Source organism: Gadus macrocephalus, chromosome 13 (assembly GCF_031168955.1).
Source record: "Gadus macrocephalus chromosome 13, ASM3116895v1".
Lineage (NCBI taxonomy): Eukaryota > Metazoa > Chordata > Actinopteri > Gadiformes > Gadidae > Gadus > Gadus macrocephalus.
Genome location: NC_082394.1, coordinates 13,461,134 through 13,478,735, shown reverse-complemented (window position 1 = coordinate 13,478,735; position 17,602 = coordinate 13,461,134). Strand labels below are relative to the sequence as shown.

The 17,602-nt window shown below is 45.2% G+C and overlaps 1 protein-coding gene and 1 non-coding gene across 4 annotated transcripts in view; both read left to right on the top strand.

The window, feature by feature from the left end:
- The window catches only part of arhgap9 (Rho GTPase activating protein 9), a 46,972-nt gene that overhangs the window by 19,674 nt on the left and 9,696 nt on the right, over window positions 1-17,602 (top strand). For 2 of the 3 annotated variants that reach the window (XM_060069181.1, XM_060069179.1), the window contains exons 6-16: window positions 4,222-4,476; window positions 4,891-4,980; window positions 8,571-8,648; window positions 10,477-10,623; window positions 10,960-11,058; window positions 13,110-13,171; window positions 13,446-13,533; window positions 14,517-14,612; window positions 14,786-14,884; window positions 15,257-15,365; window positions 16,100-16,219. In XM_060069181.1, coding sequence (XP_059925164.1) covers window positions 4,222-4,476; window positions 4,891-4,980; window positions 8,571-8,648; window positions 10,477-10,623; window positions 10,960-11,058; window positions 13,110-13,171; window positions 13,446-13,533; window positions 14,517-14,612; window positions 14,786-14,884; window positions 15,257-15,365; window positions 16,100-16,219 — 1,243 coding nt within the window. The remainder of the gene's footprint in view (window positions 1-4,221; window positions 4,477-4,890; window positions 4,981-8,570; window positions 8,649-10,476; window positions 10,624-10,959; window positions 11,059-13,109; window positions 13,172-13,445; window positions 13,534-14,516; window positions 14,613-14,785; window positions 14,885-15,256; window positions 15,366-16,099; window positions 16,220-17,602) is intronic. The other variant, XM_060069180.1, reaches the window with a different exon arrangement.
- trnat-ugu (transfer RNA threonine (anticodon UGU)) lies at window positions 5,356-5,428 on the top strand. The gene has a single exon. It is a non-coding gene; the product is annotated as a tRNA-Thr (tRNA).

Genomic DNA, 17,602 nt, shown 5'->3' with positions numbered 1-17,602 from the left:
GAATGATCTGTACGGAGCTCCATGAGGGACATTAGGGAGAACGCTCCCGGACAGAACCTTAGTTTGGAAGTCATGCTTAGTGACACGACAAATAGCCTACTTCCAATTGAAATACAAAATTTAGAAAATAGGCCTACGTGTCCCTGATCACGTTTCAATAGATTAAATAACGTGACAGTATCACGTATTTTCGTGAGACCATACCCGTACTTCCATGAGTATACTTAAAGGAAGTATACTATCCGCACTATCTACTACGTTATTTTTTCAGATGTGAGTGCTGTTCCAAATCGAGTACTCCGTGGTGCACTAACCGGAAATTACGATCACGACTGCCGCCGTGGCTACTCCCCCGCAATAAACATCCCGCTTTGAACGGTGAACTCTTTACGCCTAGCAGCTATAAAAACTATAAAAACTACAAAATGACTCTATTAATGCAGGCTATGTGGAAAATGCGCCGACTTTGGCTCAGCCTGGCTCCGCCTCTTCCGCTACGTAGCTAAGATGGCTGCCGTTGAGTACGGGGAGTGTCCATGGACATAATAAAGGATGGACCACGGACTGGAAAATGGCCGCCCATTCATTCCTATAGAGTGGCGAAGTCACACCCCTTCCGGTAGGGCTCATGGGACCTATGAGATCGAAAAATATGAATGGGTGTCAATGGAGAGAAAATAATTATTTTCTTGTCCCAGTCTTTATATGCCCTGGATTACACATATGTTGTTTATGGATTTAAATGATAATTTTTCATGCAAAGAAAACTAAAAATGTTCGTGAAGAAGTTTGATAATTTTAGGTTTTATGTGAGGCCGCTTTGTGAACTACAGCTCTTCGCTGCTCTCGACGCATATGATATACGTCACCACACCCGCCCTTGGAACTCGGCACAGAGATGGCGATCTCTCTGCCCCACTTCACCGCTTTTTCCAAGGGGAGGATAAAAGCATCGAAAGAGGTGAAAACCATTATAAATCGGGGCACGTGCAGAGTTTCAGTTATGCCGATGGGAAGATTGTCGTCTTCTCCACGCCAGTCGCAGGGAGCGTGACGTCACATACGAGCCGTGTAGTCTTTCTCGTTGTGTTTTCTCTACAGCCTTTATCTGAACAATTGCACAATAAACGGTCAAACTCTTTGCATGAAAAATTATCCTTTAAATCCACAAACAACATATGTGTAATCCAGGGCATATAAAGACCGGGACCGGAAAATAATTATTTTCTCTCCATTGACACCCATTCATATTTTTCGATCTCATAGGTCCCATGAGCCCTACCGGAAGAGGCGTGACTTCGCCACTCTATACAAACTGCTCAGTGGCGCGGGGTAACATACAGGAGCGATTGGCTTCCGCGTTATGCGGCCAAGACACGTGGGCTAGTCCGTGACGTACCGGATGCAGAAATATAGAACTGATACCGTAATGCACCGCTTCTTGGTCTTTGGATCTTTTGAATAAATGGATCAATACATGATAATAAATAATAATAATACATTTAATTTAGAGGCGCCTTTCAAGACACCCAAGGTCACCTTACAGAGCATATAGTCATCATACTTTTTTTTTTTTTTTTAAAAACAAGACATTGTGGAAAAAATAAATAAATAAACATAAGCAATAATAAATAAATAAAACGAGAACAAGACAAAACAAAACAAAAAAACAATCAAAACAGTGATCAGTTAGACGTTGTGTGCGAGTTTGAACAGGTGAGTTTTGAGTTGTGAGTTGTGATTTGAAGGTTGTAATGGTGTCTGACTGTTTTATGTGTGGGGGGAGGGAGTTCCAGAGCCTGGGTGCTGAACAGCTGAATGACCGGGCACCCATTGTAGTAAGTCGTGATGTGGGGATACATAGTAGTCCAGAAGAGGTTGAGCGGAGGGAGCGGGAGGGAGTGTATTCTTGGAGGAGGTCGCAGAGATAACTGGGGGCTAGGTTGTGGAGATGATGAATCACAATGATCGCAAGCAGAGGACCGTGAGAGTTATTGAGCAGCAGATGAACCGGTCCAAAAATCGGACACGTTAACGGAGCACTGAACTAGGCCCTCTCGGATGCCATTTGTTTCACTAGGACTCCTTTCAGCAGCACACCAGCGAGATAACGGCTAATAAAACGCTTGAGGTGGCGTTTTGAAATGAAAAAAATTACATTTTTTTAGGACATGGCATGAAGGTAATTATGAGCCTTTGGTTGATATCCAGACATTTTTTGCGGAGACACAATCCTCTTCCCCACTTGTATTGGAGTGGACGGCGATATCTACTTCTGGGCCGCATGAAATGACGGACCCCCGTCCACAGCCAGCTTAAACAGCTGCAATACCAGGCTTGGCCTCTGAGCACGGGTGGATTGCGGAAGTATATGCCTATCCTGGGGGCCTGGGAGTGTCCTTCGATCCACACTTCAGGATTAGCCCGTTTTGAGTACGGCATCCGGGTCCTTGAAGTATACTTCTTTTCGCCGGATCTTACTAAAATTTTGGCTAGTAAGTACGGACAGTACGGGTATTGGAACACGGCACAGGTTCGAGCGTGTGCATGGGTTCAATTGCGTGTGTCTCACTCCGAATGCATGAGACATGAGAGCCCTGTACTTACGTGACACAAACCAGCTCCGCAAACGTTCTCTCCCGCTTGAGATGACGTCTTTCTTTATAGGTTCATGGGTCTGATTCGCCGATTTCCCATGCTGATATCCCCGAAGATTCTCGGGCATCTTCGACAATTTGGCTATAGATTGTCTCATTACACGCTAAATAATATAATTATAGCCTAATTATATATAGCCTATACATATATATAGGCAATATATATAATTAGGCTATATATATATATATATATATATATATATATACATATAGCATTTGTGGTTTTGGCATAAACATAACTAGGGTGCACTGTACTATCTGCGCACACCCTTTCTGAAGCCTCTCTCTGTCTCTGTCTCTGTCTCTCTCTCTCTCTCTCTCTCTCTCTCTCTCTCTCTCTCTCTCTCTCTCTCTCTCTCTCTCTCTCTCTCTCTCTCTCTCTCTCTCTCTCTCTCTCTCTCTCTCTCTCTGTCCCTCCCTCTCTCTCTTTCTCTCTCTCTTGTACCGTTTTGTGGAGCACGTTAATTGTCTTGGAACACTCCCATTCAGAATGCATTGGTTTACATTTCGTTCTGTGTAACACGCAAAAAGTCGGACTATCGTGCTCTGGAACACGCTTCAATAGATTAACGTTCGTGCGCAGGAGCACGCAATCGCGTGATACCGGGTTGCTCTCACAGTGGTTAGTAAAACATGTACATGTAGCAAATTGCATGTAAATCAAACAATTTGCTGACGGTCCTGCATAAGAGTCTGTTTCAATGCGTTACATATATATGTCCTCCCATGTTCTTGAATTTCACTGTGAGAGGGATTTGGGATCTCTTTTTAGAACACAATTCAAAATGAACACCCAAAGTGTTATTGTTATTGTAGTCCAAATCCACATTACTTACGCACTTACAAACTTACAACAAACTTACAAACACTGCCCTCTAGAGTACACTGTCATTAATCACATTATCGCATGTGCCAGTCTTTGCCTGCAACACACACACATCCACACACACATGCAAGTCTTCGGTCATCATCTGAGCGCTTGTGTGTTATGTAACCGGGATCAGCCTGACAGGGCAGTCAATCATTGTCTGTAAATTATGTTACAGCCATGTCCCCTGTACAGAACATTCATTCATCATTTCCATATAAAGATCCATTCAAATAAGTCTTTCAGGAAAATTAATCGTAGCGCTCCTTCCCCCTCAATTGTTGGATATCTTCTCCTCGCTCTGCCCCAGTACTGGCATTCCTATAAGCTGCTGCTTAATCCCATGGCTGATTGACCATGGTGTTCTATAGTGGGTTCTTTTCAGGTTTTGTGTTGCATTGCTAATATCTGTGTTTTCCCTTTCCTCTTTTTTGTGTGTTTTGTATTATTTAAAGTCAATACCTGCCCACACATAGGCATGATGTATACATACACTGTGTATATAATTAGGGTCTTACTGTTACACATGCACATTAACTCAAGCCCAATTTTAACAGTTGTACAAAGGGTATGCCAGTTGTACTTCTGTTCCTACTTTAATTTGCAAACCTTCCTTCCTTCCTTCCTTCCTTCCTTCCTTCCTTCCTTCCTTCCTTCCTTCCTTCCTTCCTTCCCCCCCACCACCATGTGATGCAGGTCCCGACAGAGTCCTACGTCCCTCAGCTGTCCTGGCAGAACTCCCCTCTGTACAGCGACACACTGACCCCCTCAGCGTCCCCGTCTAAGGCCGAGCCCCCCAGCCCGCCGCCCGGTGAGCAGCCCCTGCAGGTGCTGGACCTGTGGGAGCAGTACCTGGACTTAGCCAGCGGGAGAAGCTACTATGTCAACAGCATCACTAAGGAGAGGTCCTGGAAGCCACCGCGGAGAGCCCGCACAGGGAGCACCAACCAGGTGAGGGCTTCACTCTTCAAACGGCTTGCACTTACCCCGTTTGACACCCAGGGGGCAGTGTTTCAATGTCTGCACTTGAATCAGTACTTTTATGAAAAGCACAAATGGCTTTCCCTCTCCATTAATATATTGTAGAAGATGGAGATAGGTTAAGATAAGTCCATCAATTATACTCCCTTGATGTGTCAGGATTTAAATATTTATAATTTGTTTAGGGCTGGACATGGACCTAAAATGCATTAAATGGATTAAAATATAACAAAATTCAAACCTTGAATGTTTATCGCTGGACTCACAAATAGCATGCGTACATTATGAGACCACTATCTGCTCATTGTAAGTCAATAAATATACAGATGACTGCTAAATTAAACCATATGTCTGACAATCTGTGCTTGCCGTTGTCTCTGCCAGCTAAATCATCCACAGCCCCAGATATCACCCAGGCACACCAGCCATCTGTCCCTACCGCTCTCTGGTACCACCAATGGCACTGTGCACAAGGTAAGGGTCTAAGGCTTATGTTGTTGCATTTAATGGCATGCCTTAACTGAATCCCATGATTGCTAGCAATCAAAATCAGCTATAAATGTAATTATATCAAAAATCCAAATTGTATCCTGTGGCGAGTCTGTGGATAATCTGTTAAATCTGAAATTATCATAGATTAAGCATTGTAGCATTGCAGTGTATTAGGGTCACTGAAAATGATTATTATCGGTGATAATGGCAAACAATATCCTCGTTGTTGAACGCAATTTGTGGCATGTTCAAGTTGTTAAAGACATTTGAGGCCCCATCATTGTGTCAGTGTCAGCCTTGCAAATATGATGCTTAACGATGAAATAAGTTATAGCACAAAATGTGCACTTTACCGGTGGCTTCATAGCTCAGTGGTTAGAGCACTGGTCTTGTAAACCAGGGGTCGCGAGTTCAATTCTCGCTGAGGCCTGAATTTATGTTTATGTTCCCTTAATGGAAATATTAAAAGGCTAATTTTCCCAGTATCGATTACATAAATGGGGAAATACCGCAATGAAAAAAAAAAACTAAACAGGCTAAAATAACCACTATTTAATGACATTACTAAAATACAGATCTTCCAAACCCAGTGTATATATCGTTGTCATCGAGATCAATGCAATAAGCTACCTGTGATTCAAAATACAGTGTTCTTTGAAACAAAGTCCCCACCAGTTCTTCAGAACCTGAAGAAGGAACTGTGTTGTCTGTACAAGACAGTTTCCCTTCCCTTTCACTGTAATAAATTGTGGGGATTCAAAGCTATTGATAAAGAAGCATGTAGCATAAACGTTTTTCGCCCAAACACACACACACACACACACACACACAGACGTACACACACACATCACAGACGTACACACACACTAAAACACAAAGACGCACATAAACGCACCAAAGAATAACACACACAAACTCACACAGTATCTTCATCTCTCTAGCCAACTGCTTCTAGTTACGTGTGTCTCGCCTGTCTCACTTGAAGCATTCAACGTCATTCCCTCGCCATGCAGTGAAAGGTTGCTTTGAATCCTTTTGTTTCCTATTCCCAGAGGGGAAAGCAGGTAATATCTGTTGATCTGCCTCAGTTGATCAGTAGGTCATCGCCGTCACGGCCATCTGCTGTAGAGCCTCAGACACAGCCCCCCTTTAAGCCCCCTGACGAAACATGGCTCAATTCAAACCATGCAATCAGAGCCCCCCTCAGCCTGGACCTAGGGCCCTACTTAGGAACAAAGGTGCTCTAAAACTACCATCCATAGGTCATTTAATTGTTTACTTCCCCCCCATGTTATTCTATTTTACCATTAAAGGTTTACTGTTTACTGTAGTATTTGTAATGTTCTGGATATGATGGCAGTTTCTAGGCTTGTCCATGAAATGGAAGCTGTTGTATTGCATAAATGTCTTTGACCATATTTATTGTCAAATAAATGCTTGATGATAATAACTGATGAGTGAGGCATCACACAGATACACACACACACACACACTGACATACACACAAACACCACCCCATACTGTATTTATACACACACACACACACACACACACCCACACCCACAACCACACCTACACCTACACCTACACACACACACACACACACACACACACACACACAGAAAATAACATTAAACAGACAGACAACCACACACAGAGGTATATCTATTGTACAAAAATTAATTCTGGTTATATAGTTTCACATGCCCACAGAAACAGCAACAGTTGGATAACTATTACCACCATGATATTGCACAACTGGTGTGTCTGTGTAGAGTCCCCCACGGTTTCCTGGTACAGCTTACTGAGTGAGATAATGATGCTGGTGACTGATAGCAGTTTCCCCTCAGAAAAGGGAAGTCACGACCTTGCTAGTGTGAGAGAAAAAGCATTTTGAAGGGTATTAGGTTCAGAAGCAAAGGACCGCAGGCTTACACTCAACAGATGAGGCAAAGAGCAAGTGTAAGGAGTTGACCAGGATTCTTTGGGTGGCAATGAGCATCACAACTGTAAGTTCACCTTTTCTTTTGAGCATTGGCATCGCTAAGCAAACAGGCTTTGTTTGAAGTTGTGTCGGTGTCAGAGATGGGGTTTGGTCATCCTCACATGGAAGTGATATGTCTTTGAGCTTATAACCTACTTTGTATGCTACACAACAGCAGTTAGAGCATAGCTGAGGTAACCAAGGCTATACTGGTTGGGTGGAGCAATAATGGGGGACAGTTTGGATTTGTCGTTCATTTATTTCCTCTGTGAGGTCATTTGTGTGTTGTTTTATGAAATGCTTCAATGCTTCCTCTTTCAGTAGCTATTTTCCACACAAACAGACGTATACATACGTCCACACAGACAAACACACACACACACACACACACACACACACACACACACACACACACACACACACACACACACACACACACACACACACACATACACACACACACACACACACACGCACACACACACACACACACACACACACACACACACACACACACAACGTGAACACGACTAGTGTCAAGTTCACGTTGGTGCTGCTATGCGACTTTCCTTGCTAGGCACCATGCCTATAGTTCAGGTTGAATCTAGAATAATGTTTTCGTTCTTTTGCTAGTTTGCTACTCTGACCGTTCTGTTTGATATTGTGGAAATGGTGTGGAAAGGGTGAATGATTCAGAGCATGATGCATTTTAAATGACATCACTTTTGGTCAGTTTGGTCACTTAAAACAATTGTACCTGAAAATAAACATAGCTAAATTACAACCAATAACTTCATTCATTGAGGGCAAAAATAGGCCCAGATTTACTTTTACAAATCAAGAGTAGGCCTGATTTGACTAATGGGCTTTGCATCCTTTCCTTCTGCCCTTGTAGTCCATTTCAAAGACATGCTGCCCACCAGCTTTCAAATTACAGTGATGCCACTGGTGGCTTTGTATCAAATGTATTCACATAACTATCCCTCCCTACTATTTTGTAGTTCACCAAAACACCATGAAACAACTTGAGTCTCACATTCTTGTGCCACCATACACCAACAGTGCAAGCAGGCCAATGGCAAACAAGCGCGCGGTCCTTCCTCCCTCACTTTAAAAACGACCAGCGGCCACTGATACAGACACACACACACACACACACACACACCCAAACATAGCGGCCAACCCAACATGATCCTCTACTTCCTTTTTTTCTATGAAAAAGTGTATCACCTTTAAGGTTCCTAGTTGACTTTGTTGTTAGAATTAAAATTATCGTCAATAAATCTTTGTGTGACATTGGTGTTCCGAATAATTTGTAATAATTTATCAGAAATACTTCCCTTCACCTACACCTCATACCAACCCTGTCTTCCCTCACAATATTATTTTGTCAGAATGTTCTGTTTGGCTTGATCTGCTTAACTTTAATTTTGCTTCACTCTGTCTCTCTGTCTCTGTCTCTGTCTCTGTCTCTGTCTCTGTCTCTGTCTCTGTCTCTCTCTCTCTCTCTCTCTCCGTCTCCGTCTCCGTCTCTGTCTCTCTCTCTCTCTCTCTCTCTCTCTCTCTCTCTCTCTCTCTCATTCCGTAGCTGTCTCCGGATCTGTTCTACAGGAGCCACCAGAGGAGCGCTCACGGAGCTGTGCACAGGAAACAGGTGAATATCTATGAGAGTCTGCCATAAGTCTCCCCCCCGCCCTGGGACCTCTGATGCATGCATGTCACCTTGAATCCCCCCTCAAACTAACAAGCGGAAGAGACACCACATTATCCATTTTTATCCATTTCCATTCACTTTCCCCTTATTCTTCTTCTCCCGGCACGAGGTGATCAGCGTTGCGTCTGTCAGCTGGGAGCTCCTGGAGCGGTGGTGATTTGTTTTTATTCTTTGATGTCTTAATTCATCGGCACACTAGCCTTAAATCTGGGTTTTCAGACACGTGTTTGGTACATTCTTACCCATAAGTCTCTGCTACCTACCTGAGAACGGTTCAGTAGAACTGGGACTCAACTGGGATTAAAAAAACTGAACACAACTTGGTTTCCGGAAATGCATACTATGCATAACGTAGCTTAAATACACAGAGAGAAATAAAGGCAGAAGTTCCCTTTGAAAATCAATGAACTCCAGAAAAATCAAGCAGTGTGATTAGCAAAGCCTGCATCCTCACTGTATTACTGTAGATTACATTAACGCAACGCAGAGCTTTTTAGCCCATAAATCAGCATGTATGCACATAGAGGTGGTGAAATATCGCGACTCATGGTGTGTAAAAAAAGAAGCGGCTATCCAAGCACTTCTTAGTACAACATGTTGCATCACAGCAGGTTGTGGGTGTGCCTGAACGAAAGCCCTTTAAAGGTCTCCTCTTAGCAAATGAGCCGATCTGGCTCTTCCTCCTAATCCGTCCTTGCACTGAGAGATGGCAAACATTAGGAGGGTTGTTGTTCTGTTGGAACTGGGTTATGTGGATTGGGAAATGTGCTTGCTCGGCTAGCTGATCCTAGCTGATCTATACACTTCTAGTTATATTATGCATTTCTACATGGATTGTAGTGCATAACTGATCTGACGGACATGGTGCAGAACGAATGCCTCTATGGATGATCTGTACAATTACGGCATTTAGCAAACGCTTTTATCCAAAGCGACTTACATCGGTTAATACACACATTGACACAGTCAACCATGCAAGCCAGCTCGTCAGGAGCAGTTAGGGTTAAGTGTCTTGCTCAGGAACACATCAACACTCAGCTAGGAGGAGCTGGGGATGGAACTAGCAACCTTTACGGTTACAAGACAACTGCTCTACCTCCTGAGCTAAGCCGAGCCAACTGTAGTTGAAACTCTCCACCGCCTCAAGTACTGCTAATGTAACAACTGGGGCTCCCCTTCCTGTCCGAGGCACATTCTGCACTGTAATCCCCAGAGCCAGGGCCCTTCTCTATCTCCATCGGTCTGTGTGGAGAGAGAGAGAGAGAGAGAGAGAGAGAGAGAGAGAGAGAGAGAGAGAGAGAGAGAGAGAGAGAGAGAGAGAGAGAGAGAGAGAGAGAGAGAGAGAGAGAGAGAGAGAGAGAGAGAGAGAGAGAGAGAGAGAGAGAGAGAGAGAGAGAGCGCGCGCGCTCAGACAAACAAACTAAAAAGGGAGAAACAGAAGCTGGAAAATCAGAACAGCCCGGAATGTGTTTTTGTGTCATTATCTACCGCTGAATCCTGCCTGTTGTACCAAAACAAAATATTAATTAAACCCGGCTTCCTGAGCAGATTGTGATCGTGCCATGCCGAGTAAGGAATGTATCATTATTATTTCAACACTGTTTTGCATATTTATCACGGTGCTTTCCACAAAGTGCCGTATGATTGGGAACAGATTGCAGGCACATGTGCTCCGATCAAAAAAAACATGAACAACAGATCACTGCATGCCTCTCGTTCCTTCCCTCTACTGCTCACCTATCCCCTGACCTCTGACCTCTTGAACTCGCCCCCCTCTAAGAGCATGCAGCGTGCCGTGTCCTCTGATGTGCTGACCATGTCGACGTTCGGCAAGGGCGACGCCCTCAGCACTGACTCCTCCCCCATGCACCTGCCCCACTCCCAGTCGCTCCAAGAGAACGGCCAGCTAGCCACAGGAAGCATCCAGGTATAGCTACTGTTTGCATGTTTTTGTGTGAATGACCATTTTGGTACCCATACACAGAGGCTACTGCTGATATACAGTCTCCTACATGCACAGAGAGACACACGGATACACACACACACACACACACAGTTGTTTCAGTTTTCACCTATGAACACCATCGGATGTATACACAGCTATATTCTTTTTTTCAAGTTTTCACACATACATAGACACATACACACACACACCCACCCACACACATACATACATCCCCCCACACACGCACACAAACACATACACATTCACACACACCCACACACGCACAGACACGCAGTGACCACCTGCCTCTTCTTGCAGCTGTCCCTGCAGAGCAGAGGTTACTCCTACAACGTGACCAACATCATAGTAGAGCCCCCCTCGCCCGACAGCTCGCCAGATAGCGACAGCAGCAAGCCCGTGAGTCAACACAGCACTGCTTCAGCGTCTAGGACAAGCATTCAGTCAGGGCTCAACAACACCAACACCTGCCAGCAGCCATTACTTTAGTCTGGCGGGTAAAATAATGCAGGGGGACTAATTCAAATAGTTTGGCCGCTAGATTTGTTCCGCTCTGGCAGGTAAGAGGACACCATTTGAATAGTTGATTTTGGACTCTTAATGCAGTTATGGAATAGTTATAGACTTTACAGACCCTTGCTATTGATCGATCAGTCAACAACAATATCCCATTCGCTGATCATCTCAAATAAATTCCAGAGGCCCTTGCGTTTAATAGAGAGGGGCCCTTTGTCCTTTTAATAGGTTTATATTGTTTGTTACATCTGTATTGATTTATCATATAGTATTACCTTAGTACACTTGTTATATGACACATGTACATTTTTCACTTCTTATGTAAACATTACTCTTGGGTGGATATTAATATGTCTAGGTTAAAGGTACCATGAGATGCTATTTTATGTATTCTTTAATATAGGTATTAGTGGGCAACTAACACAGTATTCAAAGACGTTCCCGAAATTCAGCCGTGGTGCAGAGTTACAGCCACTACGAGCCACTCGCACATTGAGCTTTCCCCAAATGCGCTGTTTTGGTGTCTGTAGCTATAATGCAAATGAGGAGGAGCGAGGCGGGTCAAGGAGGAGGGTGGGGGTGTGGCCCTGAGCAGCTTGCAGCCACGGTACCATGCGCTCTGTTTACAGTTGATGCATCGCAATGGCGAGGCGCACACACAGCCATTATCCGTGTTCTGTAAATATTCTAGAACACACGGGAGTCCTGGAGCTCTATATATAAATATTATCATATAGCCTACATAGATATCTATATCATATAATATATATTATCACGGCCAAAAGCTGTGTGAGCCGATATTATGAATCTCAAACGACCGCGTTGGGTTCTCCGACGTTCCTGGTTCTTCAACGTCCACATCAATGTGAAGTAGACTGAACCGCGACAAGGAGGAGAAAGGGATTGTTGCCGGGCAGCGCTTAGGCACCTCTGCCTCCGGCGGTGGTCCCTCAGCGGGGCTCAAGCGGGAGACATTCGCCGCCAACAATCCCTTTCTCCTCCATGTCGTGGTTCATGTTCTTGAGGGAGTCAAAGCCAAAGTTCCTTCCCCCCCAATTCATTCTCAACCTTGGCTGAGATAACCCCCAATACGAGTCTCGTTGTAGAAATACCAGAGACGAGAGTCCGACATGTTATGCGCCATAACACCAAAAGCAGAACGGTTATCCAAATAACAAGGAAGTGTACAACACTTGCGTTACAGTCCTGGAGCTCTATATCTAAATTATATCATATAATACATAGATATCTATATCATATAATACACATTATCACGGGCAAAAGCTGTGTGCGCCTCCAGACGATATTATGAATCACAAACGACTTTGTCGGGTTCTGCGACGTCTCTGGTTCTTCCACTTTCACATCAACCTGAAGTCTACTGAACCGCTCGCTGCCTGCTGCCCGCTCCCGGGCGATGGTGCCTCGCGGCAACAGGCGGCATGTCACAGTTCATGTACGTCAGCGAGTCAAAGCCAAAGTTCCTTTCCCCCAATTCCTTCTCAACCATGGCTCAGATAACCCCCACAACAGTCTCGTTGTGGTATTACAAGACACGTCAAAGAACCGACAAGAAACACTTGCGTTACAGTGTGTGTGTATTCACACACACACATGTGGCGCTCGCACGGTCGAGTCTCATTGGCGGGCCAACGTCTCTGGGCGGGCCAGGCAGAGTAAGGGGAGGAGCTTAGATGCTTGATGACGTCCTAAATAAAGACATTCCAAATCAGCGCGCTTGAGCCTCCGTTTTTTCAAAGGCGAGCAGAACAGCTAGTGCTCGTTTTACACCAAACGCAAGTTTTAGCCACTGGGGGACCATAGGCAGGCTAGGGGAACTCATATTTATGTTAGATAACCTCATAAAGTGAGATTTTCATGTCATGGGACCTTTAAGGCTAAACTGAAAGAAATGTTTGTGTGTGTATCTACAGGAGCTGGAGAAGGCTGGTCTACTAAACAAGACCAAGATTTCAGAAGGAGGCAGGAAGCTGAGGTATGATCAAGACAAAACAAAGTACAAGTTGTTTTATCTGCAACAGTCACAACAGGATAGAAGCAAATAACACTATATCAATATGAGGGCTTGTATGATTTTGTGTTCTGTGTGTGTGTGTGTGTGTGTGTGTGTCTGTGTGCATGTGTGTGTGTGCATGTGTGCGTGTACGTGCCTGTGTGTGTGTGTGTGTGTGTGTGTGTGTGTGTGTGTGTGTGTGTGTGTGTGTGTGTGTGTGTGTGTGTGTGTGTGTGTGTGTGTGTGTGTGTTAAAGGAAAAACTGGAACCAGTCATGGGTGGTGTTGGTGGGGAACAGTCTGGTTTTCTTCAAGGACCCTAAATCCCAGACTCCCTCCAGCTGGGTGAGACCTGCACCTGTACTAAGTGACCAATACCCTGTGGCTGTCCCCGGTACTCATGTAGCATTGGTCCTTCCAGAGAAGCCAATAACACTTTCTAAATGGTGATTGGTGGGGATCATGAGCTTCCTATGAAGCTGACCAATCCTGGGCCCACAACTACTTAAAAGTTCAGAGGAGGGAAAAATAGATCAAAAGCCTCTACCTACTAATAATTAAAGGTTTGGGATTAGGTTATATTCTCCCGTCACAATGTTATTCTTGTGCCACAGATTGTGTCTGTGTTTTTCTTTGCCTGCTCTTGAATAGCACTAATGCTGCTGCGCCATGCCATCCAAACAGCACCATATTTCTATTTTATGATAATTCATACGTTCAAAGCCGTGTGCATTAATTGGAACTTAAGTGGGTCATATTTTGAATAAGAGCAGCACACCGGCGCAGCCCAGCACGGTGTCTCTCTCTTCCAGGGGTGGCCCGAACCAGGCTGCGCCCTCCATTACCCCCCCGTCATATTAACCACAGAACGGGCCTCACAGGGCCTTCACGTTGAAGCTCGGCCGGGACCGAGCATGACTCAGACCAAGAGCGGGTCAGAGAGCCACTGACATCCTCCACAACGCTCTGACGGGACATCGCACGCTATTGTAGCTTTTTGAAGCGTATTTCCGATCAGAAGTTTCAACCAATTGAACCGTTTTCAGGAATGACGACAAAGAAAGCCGGCTTTAGAAGTGTTGCATGCAGGCCCTGGATGGGTGCATGGTCGCAAGGCGCCACTATTACATTTTTTGGGGATAGCCTGGATTAGGTTTAAATTGGGATGAGCAGACGAAGACTCGCGCCCGTTATTATAAAACCTGTGAGAGATTATCAAGCAATATCTTTGCTTTCCTTGACCTGCTGCACCAATCCTCCATACATCATAATTCCTGTAACATTATTTAACAGATAATAACAGATATCTGTGTGTTTGTTACCATTAGAAACCAGGGAACAGCCGTCCCGAGAGCAGCGTGGACCTGAGAGGCGCACAGCTTGAATTTGCTGACTGTCTGTCTAGCAAAAAGAACGTCTTCAAGGTGAGCAACGCTGAGGTAGAACCACAAACGGCATCGTTATAACCGCAAAACTACCATTCTTTGCTAACCATAAAATTATATATTTTTATTTAGTGAAAGCACAATAGATACAAGTGTGTAATGACGTGGCGTGTGTGTGTGTGTGTGTGTGTGTTTGTGTGTGTGTGTTACAGCTGAGAACCGTGACAGGAAACGAGTTCCTTCTGCAATCGGAGACGGACTCTCTTGTCAGAGAGTGGTACAACACCATCCAGGGTGTCATTGATAGGCTGGTCCGTGGTCTCTCGTTCTATCTCTCTTGCTCTCTCTCTCTATTTCGCACTTCTCTCGTTCTCTGTCTCTCTCTTCGTCTCGTTCTCTGCCTCTCTCTTTCTCTCGCTTTCTCTCCCTCTCTGTCACTCTCTGTCTTTGTCGATCTGTCTCTCTGTCCTCCTAATCGCTTGATACAATGAAGTAGAAGCGCATGGGGTTGACTTCCTCAATCAAATCGCAAACACGTCATCTAGTTATCTCTATAACCATATTCACACAAATGTATCATTTAAACATTGGATTAAATCCAGTGTATGTGTCTCACTTTATAGTACAACAATAAAAGTCGCCCAGGTTTTTGAAATGAGTGGAATGGGTTCCTTGTGTCCCAGGAGCGGGAAAACCCTCTGGACAACGTGCTCCTGTACTCCCAGAGACGGGCGGGCAGCCTAGAGATGCTGGATCGGATCGGAGAGGATGATGACAGGACCAGGACCTCCGGTGAGTCCAGCCCCCCCCCCCCCCCCCCCCCAATCACCCAAATCCTCACCCAGCACCCTGCGCCTCATCCCAGCTCCTCCAGACTCCTCCTGTCTCGACGCATCTACCCTGCCCCTTCCTCTTCACCAGTCTCGTTGTTTCTATCTCCACTCGTCCTGCTCGGGGGGTTCTTTGCCCCTCTGTTCTGTCCGCCGTGCTCACCTCCATCCAGCCAGCACACCCCTCGCCCCCCCCGCATAATCATCATCGCCGTCTCCGCCCACCACCTCCACTCTGTCGTCCACGGCCTATCGAATCGGTCAACACGCACTGACCACCTCCTCTCTCTCCTCCCCCTCCTTCTACTCCTTCTCCCCCTCCTCTCCCTCCTTCTCCCCCTCCCCTTCCTCTCCACCTCCCCCTCCGTCTACTCCTTCTCATCCTCCTCCTCTCCCTCCTCCTCCTCTCTCTCCTCCCCCTCCTTCTACTCCTTCTCCCCCTCCTCTCCCTCCTCCTCCTCTCCACCTCCCTCTCCTTCTACTCCTTCTCCCCCTCCACCTCCTCTCCTCTCCCTCCTCCTCCTCTCCACCTCCCCCTCCTTCTACTCCTCCTCTCCCTCCTCCTCCTCTCCCTCCTCCTCCTCTCCCCCTCCTCCTCCTCTCCACCTCCCCCGCCTTCTACTCCTTCTCCCCTTCCACCTCCTCCTCCTCTCCCTCCTCTTCCTCTCTCTCCTCCCCTGTGCCTTCGCTCCGCAGTGCCCCGCTCGGCGTCCAACCTGGAGAACACGGAGCGGAAGCGTGTGAGGAGCCGCCTGAAGAAGCTGATCCTGAAGAGACCCCCTCTGCAGGCGCTCCAGGAGAAGGGCCTAATAAAAGGTGAGGGCAGAGCGTCCAATTCTTAGGCTCTTCAATGGCAGAGGGTTTTTTTTTGGCCACGGGGCAACCCTGAATTTTTCGAAGTGTAAAATTCAAACTTCCCACAAAGCAGAAATTTGTTCTGATACGAGGCATGCACTATACATACATTTACATTTACATTAAGGGCATTTAGCAGATGCTTTTATCCAAAGTGACTTACAATAAGTACATTTGTCATAAGAAGTGCAACAATATATCGCTGTCGGTACAGTAAGGATGTTCATAGAACCACGTGCAAGTACAACAATCGCTAGGCTAACCCATTCCCCGTATTACAGCAATGATAGCAGCTACTGCAGTTGCTACACAGTTAAGTATAATACAATACAACACAATACAATACAATGTTGCTACACAGTTAAGTACTATAATACAATACAATACAATGTACAATACATATACATACACTACATTTAAAACATGGTGGAAGTATGAGGTTTTTCCGCATTTGTTGGAAAAACCATAGAAGTTTATAGCAGAAAAGATATGTTCAAGCAACAAGATACCACTCAAAACTGCAAGTAGATAGCGATGAATAGAGGTTCAGCTGCTTATAATTGCCTCAATTCCCGGAGAAGTCGAAGCAGGCAGAGGGAAAGTTTTGTGTGTTATATGCAGCTGGTTTTGAACTCTGTGTGAAGCACTTACAGAGAGAATGCAGTGGCACTAGTATAGACTGTACATGGATGACACTCTTGCATCATCAATGTTAAGCCAAGTTTCTTCTGGGAAACGAGGCAGCGTAATTTAAATGAAAAGGGATTTTTCTTAGAGGAATCCTCATTTTACAATAGCTACCTCTGTGCGTCTGTCTGTCTAAGGTGTTTTTCTCTGTGTGTGTGTGTGTGTGTGTGTGTGTGTGTGTGTGTGTGTGTGTGTGTGTGTGTGTGTGTATTTTTATATATTTGCATGTTTGAGTGTGTGTATGTATGTGTATGTGTGTGTGTCCCCTTTTTAACTGGCTTTTCTTTGCCTGTGTGATACATTTTAGGGCATTTTGAATCATTCCGGGGCAATTTTTATTAAATGTTGCATGACGGCCCATCAACGACTCCACTGAAAGAAAATATGAACCAGTTTTCATAATGCAGTTGAAATACAGTGTAAAAATACAGAAGTGGAGTCCTTATTTTACAAGTTGCATTTAAAAGCCCTAGTCAACCCAATTAAAAAGGAAAATCCGGCAAAGTACCCCCTGAGCTCACGTTCATGTCTGACCCTGGTGTGTGTGTATCAACCTTTCACAAAGAGTGTGGGTGCACGCCTGACTCACCATGTTTGCAACGCTGAGTACCGATCATCATAACGTGTGTGCGCTACTGTGTGTGTGTGTGTGTGTGT